This window comes from Narcine bancroftii, chromosome 9 (genome assembly GCF_036971445.1).
Source record: "Narcine bancroftii isolate sNarBan1 chromosome 9, sNarBan1.hap1, whole genome shotgun sequence".
Classification (NCBI taxonomy): domain Eukaryota; kingdom Metazoa; phylum Chordata; class Chondrichthyes; order Torpediniformes; family Narcinidae; genus Narcine; species Narcine bancroftii.
In genome coordinates, this window is record NC_091477.1 from 112,140,680 (window position 1) to 112,157,023 (window position 16,344).

Below are 16,344 nucleotides of genomic sequence, written 5' to 3' on the forward strand. Positions count from 1 at the left end.
AGTCAGATTTTGGTCTCTTCTATACTTCTCACCTACCGACACAATGCTTGCAAGCTACTGGATATGGCTGCTGAAGCCAATGACATAGAATGAGCCTAACTGGTGCATACTGTAGAAGATAGAGTACATTTTTCATAGGAGAGCAGTGTTCCAAATTAGTTTTTCAACATCTACTGTAGGTATATATGCAAAAAACTTTACAGAAAGAAAGATCAGTCAGCTCCCATTTGATTTTCTTTAAATTATTTTATTCCATGTTCTTCAATACAATTTTCTTTAGTTTATTGTGGAAACGTTCTGCCCTGATCAAACAGGAAGCAGGTAGCTGCACCATCACCTGAGGCCGTGCAGGTATGTTCATCAGCACAGTTAAAAATTACATCTTTGTTTTAAACCATACTAAAAGCTATACCTTAACATGCCACTTGCAGGAAACAGATTTCTTTTTTTTAATATATATATTTATATATAGAACATATTTCTACAAAGTGGATATAAAACTTGAATTAAAAATTAAGAACATGGCTAACTATTTACAAAAAAAAACAATTGGTTTGAAATTGGTCCTGGATGTTGGTACGAAACAGACAATAAATTGGCAGCCCTTCACAGCCCTCAGGATGTATGAAAGTCAATGCAATAAGGGACGTGGGACCCAAAACAGGGGGGGGGGGGGGGGGGGGCGGGGGGGGGCGTTACTGCTGATGCTTCTTTTGCACAACTGCCCATAATCAATTTTACCCTCAAAGAGAGCACAAGATGACAGACTCTGATTGGAGAGATTGGTGTGAACCCATGGCCAAAGAATTTCAGGAATTGTTCTATCTGGTGCAGTAGATAGAACCATATTTTATCTGATCCAATTCTCCTATAGAGGCAAAGTAAAAATTACATCTGAAAAATATGACAGCTTTTGCCATCATTTTTTTTTAAAAGAATGTACAAAGGCTGCACAAGACAGTAATAGGGATTTTTTTTAAAAGACTCTTTGTGATCCTTACCCCTCGTCCTGAAAATGTTTCCTTATTCTGCCACAGCCTTCTGGGACCCAGTCATTCTTAGGTACCTCCACATGGGGATCATCATTCACAGGTGATCCTCAAGAATTGAACGTTGACAAGAAGACTTCCGAGCTGATTCTACTCTCGCCTGATGTCCGATCGGGACCATTTGAATAAAAATTGCTGGACCGTGATCAGGACAAGGAAGCTTGACTAATCCTCTCTCCAATTCAGACTGGAGATCAACTGCAGCGATTTGATGATGAGCTAATTCTAGCGAATGGACTTGGGTACCTTTCGAATCGGTAAGGAGAAACTATTCACCAGCAGATAAACCGGCAGTGCCACTGGAGAAGCAGGAGTTTGAAACTTGTTCTCAGTTTCTGGATGGATGTCATTGATAAAGAATGCTATTGGTTTGTTCAACATTAAAAAAAAAGCTATTCATAAAGTGAATTTAAGACTACAAATTAAAAATTATCTTTATATGGTTTGGAAACGTTCCAAATGTACTCTCTACTGTTTTGAAAATGTCCTTCCAAAGAGATACCACACATTAGCATCAAAGTTCCTTGCTTTAGAATTGGCCAGACCCGTGTTATGGAGAGAGGAAATGCATGTTACTTACTCCAAGTACCTCTCTGGCAGGAACCCAATCGCTCAATGGATTCCAATCATTCTGCTCGCCTCAGCATGTAAACATTGGAAAAGAACTAAAGCAATTGGTTTTGCCTCACCACACCCCAAATCCGAACAGCTTCCACACAAGCACAATATGATTTATAACGCCAACAGAGAAACAACCAGGTTGTCTACCTTGCAGCTTTCCTGAAGATAGAAATGGTAAAGGGCAAGATTAGAATTTAAAACAAACCACAACATAAAAAAGGTAGCAGCTATTAGAACTGTGTCGCCACTCAACTTTGGATCATTTCTAAATGGACATGATAACGTGTGGCAACAAACTCGAGGCTGCATCACGGGTTTCTGTACATTCACACAGAAATGCTGTTTATTTTTCTCCTCCTCAGCTTACAGTCTGCAAGGATCAGTCACAAAGTTGACAAGAGCGGATCGTGAAACATAGTACAGCTTCATAAAAAGCACACATGAGCATCTTGAGAAGAATGTCAGCACTCTTTCTCTCCTTCAACAAGTGAAGAGCAGTCGTCCTCATCGTCTTCATCATCTTCATCGATTGAACATGGTGTTTCACCTCGTGATTCAAAGTGCGATGCAACACTGCTTGAGTGGTGACTCTCTGGAGCAAGAAACTGTCCGGTTGCTAAGGCAACTTCTGCATCCAGTGAAAATCCAGGATTTATACTGTTGGATAAAAGTGAAAAACACTCATGCAGAACCGTAAGGATATAGGTTTATCATTTGCCGGATTTACAGGTGGATGCTGAGTTGTATGCTCATCCTTGAAGCCTTATGTGTACCATTTCAATAGAAGTATTAATAATGGATAGGTTCATTTGCAAACACTGACTGCCAAGAGTTTAGAAAGATTTATATAATTTACAATGAGAGGAGAGATTAACATCTTAACCAGCAACTTCTATTAGTTTAAGAGTAGTCCTAATTAATTTTGCATTCAATTGCGTATTCAAAAGCAAATCCAGTCATAACTTGTTTACCTTGACTGTGAAATTGAGCCAGTTGTTGAGGTCGTCTGCATGAGATCTGAAGGCACTTCACTGTTCACCCAGGATGATCCTTCTGCCATTTCTATCAGAAACAAACAGCCATGTCACAATTCTACGGCAAGGAAAACACATAGAGACCAGCTTGGACATCAATGATACACTGCAAAATCAATGCGAGTCTAATGAGCAAAAGGTTCACCGAGCAGTCTTTAACTTCCTTCCACTGTGATCGGCTGATGAATGGAATTGTTTGGATTGTTTTGGGGAATTACAAAGTATAGTCAATATTGCAATGTAAACCAAACAAGATCCAGAAGTTGCAATGAGGTGAATTGCCAGATCATCTACTTTGATTTGTGTTGGTCGAAGGCTTTTTTTTTTGCTATTTGAATCTTAGAACATGGAGATGGTGGGGGTGGGGTTGCCAAACCTTATTACCCACCCCAGGACCTGAATGTATGGGGACTTTTCTTCTCAAGCTTGCTGTGCTTTTCCCATTGTTGTAAAGAACAAGTCCAAATTTGGATGACCTGTGATTTGTAGAGGAGCTAGATGGCAGTAATCCTGTACACTTGCTGCAATTAATTTTGAAGGTGGCAGAGGTCACAATGTCATCAAAGAATAATAGAGTGCTCAAGAATTCTTCAGGTCACCTCTACATCCAGCTGAGGAGGTTGACAGAGGTATATTTGTTTTGTCTCACCTAATCGATAGCACCCTGGACAACATTAATGCCTTTTCTGCATGTCCTGATGAACAGGCCCTTCGGCTCAACTTGCCCATTGGAACACATTGGGATTCTGAGCCATTCCCATTTCCATGCATTTGATCTACATCCTTCTAAGGTCTTCATGTCCATACATCTGCTCAAATTTCTTTTGAATGTTGTAAATGTACCCCTTCTCTAGTTTCTCTTGGCAGCTTGTTCCAGACTCAGACTACCCTCTGAGTGAAAAAGTGGTCAAGTATAGAGTCAGTCACGATTAGGTAATTTTTTTCTGGAGTACACCTTCTGAGCCACAGGCAAGAGTGCCACCACCACAGCAATGCCAACATGAGGGTGAGCTGGGTTCCACGACAAATATAAACAGGCTGTATTCAATAGAGCCCATTCAGAGCCAGCTCTTCAGCGCTTGACGTCCTGCCAAAATGTTTGGCCTGGAAGTCAGCCTGAAGAAAACTGAGGTCCTCCATCAGCCAGCTCCCCACCATGACTACCAGCCCCCCCACATCTCCATCGGGCACACAAAACTCAAAACGGTCAACCAGTTTACCTATCTCGGCTGCACCATTTCATCAGATGCAAGGATCGACAATGAGATAGACAACAGACTCGCCAAGGCAAATAGCGCCTTTGGAAGACTACACAAAAGAGTCTGGAAAAACAACCAACTGAAAAACCTCACAAAGATAAGCGTATACAGAGCCGTTGTCATACCCACACTCCTGTTCGGCTCCGAATCATGGGTCCTCTACCGGCACCACCTACGGCTCCTAGAACGCTTCCACCAGCGTTGTCTCCGCTCCATCCTCAACATCCATTGGAGCGCTTACACCCCTAACGTCGAAGTACTCGAGATGGCAGAGGTCGACAGCATCGAGTCCACGCTGCTGAAGATCCAGCTGCGCTGGATGGGTCACGTCTCCAGAATGGAGGACCATCGCCTTCCCAAGATCCTGTTATATGGCGAGCTCTCCACTGGCCACCGTGACAGAGGTGCACCAAAGAAAAGGTACAAGGACTGCCTAAAGAAATCTCTTGGTGCCTGCCACATTGACCACCGCCAGTGGGCTGATAACGCCTCAAACCGTGCATCTTGGCGCCTCACAGTTTGGCGGGCAGCAACCTCCTTTGAAGAAGACCGCAGAGCCCACCTCACTGACAAAAGGCAAAGGAGGAAAAACCCAACACCCAACCCCAACCAACCAATTTTCCCTTGCAACCGCTGCAATCGTGTCTGCCTGTCCCGCATCGGACTCGTCAGCCACAAACGAGCCTGCAGCTGACGTGGACTTTTTACCCCCTCCATAAATCTTCGTCCGCGAAGCCAAGCCAAAGAAGATTCAATAGAGAATTTATACTGCAGGTGAAAATCTGAGACAGTCGTGATAAATCTAGGCTGCCTTCCCACCACCAGAGGGGGATACACAAGGGGAATAGAATGCTAAATTATATCTATTTTAATAATAATAATAATCTACTTACTAGTAATAGATGGAATTTGACACATGGGAAAATGATTTTGTTGCCATCACTGAGACACAGTTGACAGCAAATGAACTGAGCAGGCCGAGGTACAGAATTTTCAGGGTGGAACAGAGAGGAATGTCAAAGAGAAGATGACTTTGCCCTGTTAGTCCAGGAATGAATTACTTCAGTTCTGAGGGAGAGTCTCATAGAAGGCCCCTCAAATGAGGCCATATTGGTAGAAAGTAAATGACTGGAGACCTTCCTTTTCAAGAATAGCAGTGAAAACCTGGGCAATTATAGACCTGTGAGTCCAACAACAAAAGTTGGGAAGGAATTACATTCACCTGGAAAGGAAGGGACTAAACAGAAATAGCCAACATTGGTTCCCTGAGGACCAATCAAATCAAATCTTTTTCAAGAGGTAACAAAGTGTATTGAGAAGGACAGATGAAATTCACATGGACTTCTCCCCAGGTCCCACCTGGGGAGACTGGTCCAAAAGGTTAGGGGCCATGGGATTTGGGGCACATTGGCCAATTGGAACCAAAATTGGCTTGAAAATCAGAGCTATGAGGTGATGGTAGGGAATTGCTTTGGGGTACCTGTGATTAGTGATGTGCCTCAGAGATTGTGACCTTAGCTGTTTGTAATGTACAGAAATGATTTGGACATGGATGTTGGAGGGATAATCAGTGTGTTTGTATATCGAGAAGCTTTAGTAGTAAAGGAGAAAGTAGTAATAAGCAAAGAATTGGAAAATGGTTTAATCCTGAGAAATGGGGAGCAGCAGTTAGCACGTTACTGTTAGCTATTAGCTGTTAGCTATTAGCAGTTACTGTTAGCTATTAGCTGTTAGCTATTACAGTGACAGAGACCCAGGTTGGAATGTGACGTTGTCTGCAAGGAGTCTGTGTGTTCTCCCCACGATTGCATGGATTTGCTTGGGGTGCTCTGGTTTCCTCCCACCCTCCAAAAACATATGGGGTTTGTAGGTTAATTGGTGCATTTGGGCTGCACAGGCTAGTGGGCATCTCTAAAAAAAATAATTAAAACATTTAAAAGAAAAGTTAGATGATACATTTTGGAAGTTCTAAGCCTGATATGGAGGCGCCAAATCTCAGGACAAGAATAAACTCCAGTGGGTTGTTAAGTCGGCCTGCAATATCGCAGGCACCAGACTTCACTCCATCGAGGACATCTACATACATAAGGCGGTGTCTTTAAAAAAAAAAGCAAAGACCCCCCACCTCCCAGACTATGCCCTCTTCACCCTGCTACCATCGGGAAAAAGGTACAAGAGTCTATAGATGAGCACTCAACAGCACAAGGACAGCTTCTTCCCCACTGCCATCAGGGTGAAAGGAGCTACTGAGACTCCAACTTCAGAGCTAGAGTGCCATCACCACGTCCAGCCTCCATGAGCATTTACTGAGGCAAGCAGTTGGGGAAACATACATGTATCATAACTCCAATCCTGAAGAGTGCAAAGCAGTCTTCAACTGAAACAATAATCAGCTTGCAAATTGCATATATAATTTTTTTAAAATGTACTAAAAGTTAGGTCACTTTCTGCCAGAATTGCAAATTTTCATGAACATGAATTGGCTCTAAAATGATTGAAAAGTACAATTCAGGTCTTTCCGACAGAACGCTTAAATTTCTGGCACAAATATTTGAAGCCCTCATCAACAGAGCCACATACTGAAGGTTCTTTGGCAAATACATGAATGACACAATATACCCATTGGCACCAGACTGGTTACCTTCTCCCAATTCCAGCTGGCACTTATTTGACAATATAAAGAGCTACAAAAAAAAAATTTCGAAGAGCCAACAAAAGTTCACAAAGTGCCTTTAGTTCATGCCCCTTAACCATTCACCTCAAATTTCTTCCAGCGTTTCCAGAACCCACAGAGGACACATTACCCTGTATTGCCAATCCTTTGAATTCATGTCACTGGGTTCAAGATAATCGGACCATAAAGAGGAAGTACTAAGCCTGATATGGAGGTGCCAAATCTCAGGACAAGATTTGAACAGTAAAATATAATCCCAGTTTTTAAAGAGGTAATGTAGACATGGTACGGTCATCTCGTAAACCCTAATAAGCAGGAACACACTGATAGCTCTAGACAATCAGGAGGGATGATTCACATTCTGATTTCCACTCACATTCTGTGGTGAACAATTGAACCTCAACCTCCAGCAAGTGCCCTCACACTGGTGAATCATGGCTTCACAAAAACACTGACTCACTTTATCACAAATAAAGCCAACATACACAGTGAAGCCTTGTCAGCAATTCTGTATAAATTCTAACCAGTTATATATCAGCCAGCAACACTCAATACCATTTTCACACAGCTGATGTTGATGCTACAGGTAATAATTGACCTTTTTGTCTACATATCGTCTACTCCTAATTATTCCAGATATCCTTTGTGCTTAAATATTGAATTAGCTCAACATCTCCTCCCTTGTTAGGAAGGCACAACAGCACATGCACTTCCTGAGAAGACTAAAGCAGACAAGGCTACCAGCTGCCATTATGTCAACCTTCTATAGGAGCTCTATTGAGTGACCTAGCCGGCTACATCAGCGAAATAGATCAAAATCAATCCACAGGACCATAAGAGTGACAGAGAAGATCACTGGGGTCTTCCTCCTCCCCCCTCTCCCCATGAGGTGATCTATCGGGATCATCGTCTGAAGAGAATGCACAAAATCAATGAGGTCCCCTTTCACCCCGCACACAACATCTTTCAGCTGCACCTGTAGGGGAAGAGATACAGGAGTGTCACAGCCAGCACCTCCAGGCTGAGGAACAGCTTCTTCCCACCGGCAGTGAGAATTCTCAACATCCAAACGAACTTCTCACAGTAAGCATCCGAGACTCTCATATTTCCTAAATGATATTTATATGTAGAAATACTTGTCCTGCATCTGTATCGTTTGTCTGTATGTGCGTTATGCCTAGCTATGTGTCTGCTTGTTTTGTACTGAGGACCATAGAACACTGTTCTGTCAGATTGTACTTGTACAATCAGATGACAATAAATTTCTAATTTTGCTGAAGGTATATTGATTTCTGGGATAGTATATAAAATAAAAATAGTTTAGAAGGAGATCTGTTTACACAAATTGCAGGAGAAACTCGGCAAGCCACATGGCACTCTTTACACTGTACAGCAAAGATAAAGTTACAGAAACAACATTTTGGGCCTGAGCCCTTCATCAAGGTATGAGCCAAATGGAGGCAGGGACCTAAATAAAATGGTAGGGGGAGGAGCACAAGGCACAGGCAAGAGGTCATGGGAGGGAAGGCATGAGAAAAAAGCGGAGAAGTGATGAGGAGGGGAATAGCTTTCTAATGGAGAGTGAAGAGGATGGAGAGCTAAAGGAGAAAAGGATAGGGATGAGAGGGAGTGGGCTAACAGAAGTCAAAGGTCAATGCCATCTAGTTGCAGAGTGCCCAGACGGAATATCAGGTATTACTCCTCTAATTTACAGGTAGCCTCGGTTTGGCAGTACATGAGGGCATGTCGGTGTGGGACTGGAGTGTGGAATTGAAATGGTTGGCCACAGGGAGATCCCCATCATTGCTGCTGAATGAGCGAAGGTCCTCAGCAAAGCGATTTCCCTGTCTGCATCCAGTCTCCGATCTCAAGGCGGCCACAATGTCCACATGGCCTTTTGTATGTTTTGCCCCGAGGACCGGGTAACGCTGTTTCATCAGGTTGTACTTGTTCCATCAGATGACAATAAACTTGATTTGGCAGTTGGCTCCAACTGTCCTTTCTTCCCTCCTCCCCCCACCTTTTCATTCAGGCGCCTGCCTACTTTTATCTCATACAGTGACAAAGAGCTCAGGCCCGGAATGTTGTTCACATATCTTTGCCTGCTTCGGACGCTGCTCCATCTCAGCTTCTCCATCTCTTTTGTGTATTAACTATAATCACAGCATCAGGAGACTTACTTGTTTAAACAAAATGGTTTTTATAATCTGCAATACTTTTATGGGCACCTAAGAAGATTTCAATAACTATTAAAATGGAATTGGTATTCTCCTTGCAAGGAATAATTGAAAGAAATGGACAGAGAGAAGAAGGGGATTGGAGAAGAAGGGTTTCAAATGGCTAACAACAGCTCGATGGGCTCAAATGGAGGCACTTTAAAAATTCGGTCAAAATTTCTTTATATAAACTTGCACCGCTCTATGATTTGGGCATCTGTCGACACACTCCTGATTCCCTCCCCCCCACCCCCCCCCACCCCCCACCGCCAACATTATCAATGAGGCTTTTGCATTTTTTCACCTATTTCTCTTGGAAACAGTTCCATCATATGAGGGGGATGGCTTTACCTTTGCAGCAGTGAATAACCTGTTTACATCTTAAAAATCGCTCTAAATCTTAATTAATCTGCAGTCTTGGTATCATAATGCATAAAGGCTTCCTAAAATATTCATGCAGGATATGAATGACCCATTTCTCACCCATGATGTTTCATGGGGTTATGCTGTTTTTCTCTCCCCAGATTTGTTAAAACAGCTTCATGAATTTATCTGACAAAAACACTGCAAAAATCAGAATCCACCAGCTTGCAGCTGACACTGAAAAAAAAATGATAATAAATTCAGAAAAGAACAGAACCTTAGAGAATGGTCTTTGAATGTCAATTGGGAATGAGTTGGCAAGTGTTGCTATGGTAACCACCAGAGCTGCTGGAACTAAATATTCTCTCTTTCTCGACCCCCTACTTTAATGAAACAAAAAGGGTTTTCAACAAAGCTTTGAATTTCTTAGCATTTCCTTTTACTTGTGTGCAATTACATCCTCGGGGACGCATTAATCGCTCCCCTCCAAATAAAAAAAAATTAAATTTGAGTGAAAAATAAGGAACGTTAACAATACAAGCTAACTGTGAGAGGCGTTGCAGATGATAATTATGTCTCCTCTCACCAGCCGAAACACATAAATCAGGACTATTGCATTGCGGTGACCTGCCAGGGAAAGGATGTCGGGTAAGGGGTTGGATTAATCAGATAAATTTGCAAGTCAGTACAAAAGGCAAAACAGGGTGCCATCAGAATTCAAGTGAAAATAATTGCCACAGTGATAAGTCAGGCAAGTTATGAAGAACTTTCACTGAAGCATTGATGGGATCCAGTTAAAGGCACATGTCTATTGAAGTGAGTGTCGTGACAAAATGTACTGCTGCAGTATCTTTATTTCTTGTTCTTTTGGGGAAAAGGAGAATAATTATAAGGGTTCAATGTTTAGACATGCGTAAAATGAGATTTTCTAAGACGTAGACAACAAGTTATACAGAACCCATTGTAACTAGAAATTCTTTCCGATAAACAGTCATACTTTCAGTGACTCGGTACACAATAATTTTGCTGGTTGCCGAGCATTTTGAAATGTTATAGAGTTCTGAAATCCACTCCATGATGTAAGATTTTTCTAAAAATGCAAAAAATTTTGGACAATTATTTTTCTCACCAATCTCATCAGGTCCAATGCAGAACTATTTTTCTGTAAGTAATGTTATCATTTTAAGCTGCATTCACTTAAGAGGAACATCAACTGAAATAATGGCCTGGATTTTATAATAAACCACTCAATAATAAAAACATAAAATGCTAGGTAGCATCTGTGCTAAGAGAAACAGAGTTAACATTTCAGACCAAAGACTCCTTGTCAGAACTGTGGAAAAGAAAACAGGCTCGCTATAAGTTGCAAATTTGAATATGTAATTCAATGATGAATCTTGTAATGAAAGCAATTGTAATGAAAGCAAAGGGGAAGTGAAAGGCACTGGGTTTAAAAGAGAGAAGGATGGCAAGTCCAAATAAAAAGCCATTTTAAAATCAAAAATATAACCAAAATGTGCAAAGATGAGACTTCACAAAAATAAATGTTCATCTGCTTAGCCAGAGAAGTTGCTTGGCATTAACCTATTTTACATTCATTTACAGAATGATGTCAGTGCTACTGCAAGGTTAACATATGTTGTCCACCTTTAACTGACCTCCCACCTAAATAGCTAGTTGGGCGACTTCAGGGATCATGAATACTAAATTTGTAGATCTGGAGAAATTTTTTTTTGAAGAATTACTGCTTATCCAATTGCTAAGTAGCTATACTCTTTGCATTTGAATGCAGGTTCAATATTCTTTTTTTATTCTCACACAATAAAACAGAAAATGTGATATTAGAGGAAATTTCCTTTAGTCTACCATAAGGCAGGCAAAGATTCGCCATCAGCAGAAATTACCTGGTGCCCCTGAAAGACAGAGAGAAGCCAAACAGAGTCCCTATAGAGTTATTAAGTGTCCATGGATACGCCTCCAGCATTCCTGCAGCCACACAGCCTTCAGTCCAAATTATCGGCAACCCGAGCTCTAGATCCAAACCTTTGACATGATCAGAAAGACTCCAGCACCTTTAGCACCCTCTTGCATCACAGTTCTGATGGTTCCCCTTCAGCCAATCTCCAGCTGTCCTCAGCCTGGGTGAGCCCCTTGACCACAGTCGCCAGTAGCCCAAAGCCTGCATGAGTTAACTAGCCTCCAGTCAGCAAGTTTGCTGCCTGTGTGCTCTTCAGCCTCAGAGCTCTCAATGGTCTACCTCCATGGTGACAGTCCCATGGGTTGTCTCTTCTGCTTCTTCTCAAATGATGTGGGGGGGGGAGGGGGGTGTTCTCCCCATTTTTTTCCCATCTACCATGCCAGTCCTCAACTTCCCTGGAGCCTGCAACTCCTCGCGGCAGCTGCTGTACACAGGTGCTGCCATCTTGGGTGATCGCAGGATTTTAAAATAAACCAACCTCAACTCCTTTCATAGGCCATTTAAAGCCTGTACGGTACCAAAGGTAGTCAGACTGGGCAGCTGGACCCCACGGGGGAGTGTTGTGTCTCCACTCCCTGCTCTCCGTAGGTCCGCACCAGCGGCAGCGCTGGAGGAGCTCCAACAGCACCATCTTTCTTTTAAAAAGTGGTACAGCACAACAACTTCCTTATCTTCGCACTTAGTTGCCTCCTGGAATTTCCTATACTATTACTCTCTAGTGATGGCGAGTGCTCACTGTGTCGTTGTTTTTATTGCAAAATCTGTGCTACTGGAAGCAGCTTCTTCCTTATACAAGAATATAAGTGGGTGCGAGATTTGTAAAAAAAAAAAGGATATTTTCAAGAAGGCTGGACTAATCAATTACAAAAGATTACAGGCATGAGGCCACATGACCAGTAGATCTTTTAGATTTCACAGACCCCATTACAACTCAAGAAGTGATTTAAATAATTGCAAGATCTGGTTTACACTCAACCTTCTGGTTGAAAAGCTGCTTCTTCCATTGCTAGTTAAAAAAAAAGTCAACAACCGGCACCATTTAAGATGAATTTTGTCCCTCCATAATGAACTATTTATTGCGAGGATGTTCAACAATCATATTTGCTGACAGATCGAAAGACCAGCCATAACCTCTCTGTGATGGATTCACCCTTCCTATAATTTTATTTATCAAGACTAAACTCCAATCTGATATAAATGGGCAGTGTTCATTTCCATCAGCCACCCCACACATTTAATGTCTCCAAGGCATTTTGCGGGAGTGAAAGTGAAGTCACACATGGAAATAGGACCAGATCATTAATTCGAGGAGTTCACCTGAAGGAGAAAAGAGAATCACTGGTTTAAGAGGGGCTAGTTCATACCTTGAGGACTCAGCCAATCACAGATAAGTGGGGATGTTACGAGGTTGGAGGAGATTATGCAAGGATGCACAATGCCATGAGGTTAAAATGAGAATGGGGTTTTAAAATAAACACACCACTAACCAGTAACCAATGTAAGTCAGTAAAAACTGAGGAGAGATGTATTAATAGGGTTTGGTGCAAATTATATTTGGAATGTCTGGTGAATGTCTGCCAAGCTGCCTGTCTCCCCTCTGGTGAGCCTTGCTGTACTAATATTGGCTGTGCATTATCTCTACTGTTAAGGACACTCCCCTTGGGTATAACTGTATATGCTCCTATTGTCTTCCATTATTGTACCATGAGTTTCTGCTAATAAAAGCCATGATTATTGTTCGACCACATCGTCTTTGTCCACTTCATCAACTGGCACTTCAATTTTATTAGCAGAAATGGATGCAGCTCTCAAGCCAGAGCGGTTGATAATCGACCAGTCTGCCCCGAGGGCCAGAGAAATCTTCAACCACTGGATTGCTTGTTTCGATTACTCCATGGCTCGAAACAATGTGGTCGATGAGGCGATAACAGTGGGACCACCTGAACTCTCTGCTGGGTGAGGTCCCTTTCACCGTAACGCAAGGAGCTACCACTCTGGCTATAGCCCGGGAACGTCTGATTGCTTACTGTGCAGTGCCACGGAATGTGGTGCTTGCTCGACACCAGTTGCTGACTAGACGCCAGAAACCTGGGGAAAGTGATGCTGCCTATGCACTGGCCCACGACTCGCTGGCAAATGAATGTGATGTCAGGGCAGTCAATGTGCAACAACACCACAATGCCTTGAAGCTGGATGCTTTAGGCAATGCCTTGAAGCTGGATTGACTCCAGTTACATCTGACAGAGGCTGCTGGAGATGGAGCCCTTAAACTACGACCAGGCAGTCACTCTAGCCAAAACACTGAGAAGTGCCATGTGGTCCAGTGAAATGCTAGAAACCGAAAAGGAAACATCCAGGAGCGCTGGAACCCTGAAGGAAAGAAAAAGGCAAACTCCTGAAAAATCTTCTGTGATAAGAACTGGCACCCCAGACAGAAGTGCCTGGCTTAATTTGCTACCTGCAGCTATTGTGGGAAACTTGGCCACTTTGCTAAAGCGTGCAAGGTGAAAAGTACTCCCACTGATAAGAAGGAGAAGAGAAGCACCAAGAAAATTCGTCCTGGAACTGCAGGAATGGAAGACAACTGTGAAAAGGGGGGAATCTTCAGACGAGCACGCTGAATCGACTTCAAGTGACGGCAAGTGAGATACCCTGTGATAGCTCAATTGACTCCAAAGCTTGGGGGATGTTATGGACTGGAACAGTCGACTATGAAGGGGGAGGTGAATGGTGAGACTCTTGATTGTCTAATAGACTCGGGGAGTGCTGACAGCTACATCCACGAGAGAGTTGCCAGAGCCTTAAATTTGCGGAGATATCCAGCGAACCGAAAGATATCGATGGCTTGTACAGTTACAAAAACTGTACGGGGCAAGTGTAAAGTTACTTTAAATTTGCTGGGATATCGCCTGGTTGATGTGTGGCTCTTTATTATGCTGGAGCTCTGCACCCCTGTGGTACTGGGGTTAGATATTCAATCTCAGATGAACAGTGTAATGTTAAATTTCGGTGGCCCACTACCCACACTTAACATCCCCTGCACTAGTTATTGCGGTCTGTCCACATTAAAGATCAAAGCTCCCTCCCTTTTCAGTGATTTATCCCCTGAGTGTCGCCGATTGCCACGAGGAGGCGTTCTTACAGCAAAGAGGATCATGAGTTTATCAAAGCTGAGACCCAGAGATTGTTTAAAGAGGGAGTAATTGAACCCAGTAAGAAAGAGTCCATAGCGAGCCCAGGTGGTAGTTGTGAAAAATCACACTAAAAAATGACTGGCTATTGACTACAGCCAGACAATCAACCATTACACTAACCTGGATGCCTACCCCCTGCCACGCATCAATGAAATGATTAATCAGATCACGCAATACAAAGTGTACTCCACTATCGACCTCAAAGCAGCTTACCACCAAATCCCCATTTTAAAAAAAATGGAACGACCCTATACAGCCTTTGAGGCTGATGGGGGGGGGTTATACCAGTTTAGAAAGGTACCTTTTGGAGTCACTAATGGTGTGTCAGTGTTTCAGAGGGAAATGGTTAAGATTGTTAGGACGTATGAGTTACAGGGTACGTTTCCCTATCTGGATAATGTCACTATCTGTGGGAAAACACAGGCTGAGCACGACAACAACTTAAAAGAAATTTTTAGCAACAGCCAAAGAACTCAACCTTACATTTAACGAGGGCAAATGTGTGTTCAACGATGACACAGCGCTACCCATTCTGGGCTACATTGTCCACAAGGGCGAAATCCACCCCCCCCCCCCCCCCCAAGAAGAGTATGAGATTCTTTTCCTACTACTGCAAATGGGTTTGGGACTATGCCACGAAGGCACACCCTCTGTTTGACACTAAATCTTTTCCTCTCTCTCCAATGGCCTTAAGGCTTTCGAGAGAAATAAAGCTGATATTGCCAAAGCTGCACTCTCGTCCATTGACGAGGATGTCCCATTCCAAGTGGAAACTGATGCTTCAGATTGTGCCTTGGCAGGAACCCTTAATCAAAAGGGCAGACCTGTGGCATTCTTCTCCTGCATGTTACACGGACCTGAACTCAAACATCCTGCCATTGAAAAAGAAGCCCAGGCTATTATTGAAGCTGCATACAAACCCCAACTACACTCATGTTAAATTCCCAGACGGGAGTACTGACACTGTACCCCTAAGAGATCTGGCCTTGCATGGTTCGGCCCTTCCTCGCACCCCAACTCAGAGTGAGCCTGAGAAGTTGAACTCACCCCCCCAGCCTGTGACCCCAGTAAGCTTTCAGATGGCCATACTGAGGCTCCACTGCCTCACTCTGGCGATTCTGGAGCAGTCCAGAAGCCAGTCCTTCCCAGGACTACAGACCCAGGACCTGTACCAGTTCCCAAGGTTGCAAAGAAACCACCTGTTTTGAGACAAAGCACCAGAATTCATAAACCACCTGATAGACTGACATATTCATAAAACATCATACTGGCGTATTTTGGCTGTTAAGAGTATCTCAAGGACAAACATGGTTTCCATGTATCGCTTGCTTCAGTCTTTCCTAGCAGCCGTCCTTTTGATTTTAACCCTTCTTCTGCCGGGGGGAGACTGTGGTGGATGTCTGCCAAGTTGCCTGTCTCCCCTCTGGTGAGCCTTGCTGTACTAACATTGGCTGTGCATTATCTCTACTGTTAAGGACACTCCCCTTGGATATAACTGTATATGCACCTATCGTCTTTCATTATTGTACCATGAGTTTCTGCTAATAAAAGCCATGATTATTGTTTGACCACATCGTCTTTGTCTACTTCATCAACTGGCACTTCAGGATGACCTTAAGCTTGCAGAGAATAGAACATGGGAAGCCAACCAAAAGTTGGATGAAATAGTCAAATCCACTTGCGATGAGTTAATGGGAATGGGAAAGGGCTATTCTGGAGATGACCCAGATAATATGCTCCAAAACCTATGTTGAAAGAAAATATGATTCTGTTCATAAACAATCTGGATCAGTTTCAGACAGATGCCAAGAAGAGCATCAAATGTCATTGGATAGAGAACTGAGACTGTGATGGGAGCCAATGGTTTTGGTTTTCCTGATAGTTAATTGGAAAGAATTTCTATTCACTCAATATGTCAAACAGGTAATCTGATAATTTATAGATAGCAGACATAGA

At 42.9% G+C, this 16,344-nt stretch overlaps 1 protein-coding gene across 6 annotated transcripts in view; it reads right to left on the bottom strand.

Moving 5' to 3' along the window:
* Positions 1–222: 222 nt before the first annotated feature.
* The window catches only part of LOC138742653 (transcription factor Dp-2-like), a 183,411-nt gene continuing 167,289 nt past the window's right edge, over positions 223–16,344 (bottom strand). For 2 of the 6 annotated variants that reach the window (XM_069897351.1, XM_069897353.1), the window contains exons 10-11: positions 2,642–2,732; positions 223–2,327 (exon numbers count right to left, since the gene is read on the bottom strand). In XM_069897351.1, coding sequence (XP_069753452.1) covers positions 2,132–2,327; positions 2,642–2,732 — 287 coding nt within the window. In that variant the 3' untranslated portion in view covers positions 223–2,131. The remainder of the gene's footprint in view (positions 2,328–2,641; positions 2,733–16,344) is intronic. The other 4 variants (XM_069897350.1, XM_069897349.1, XM_069897355.1 and 1 more) reach the window with 3 other exon arrangements.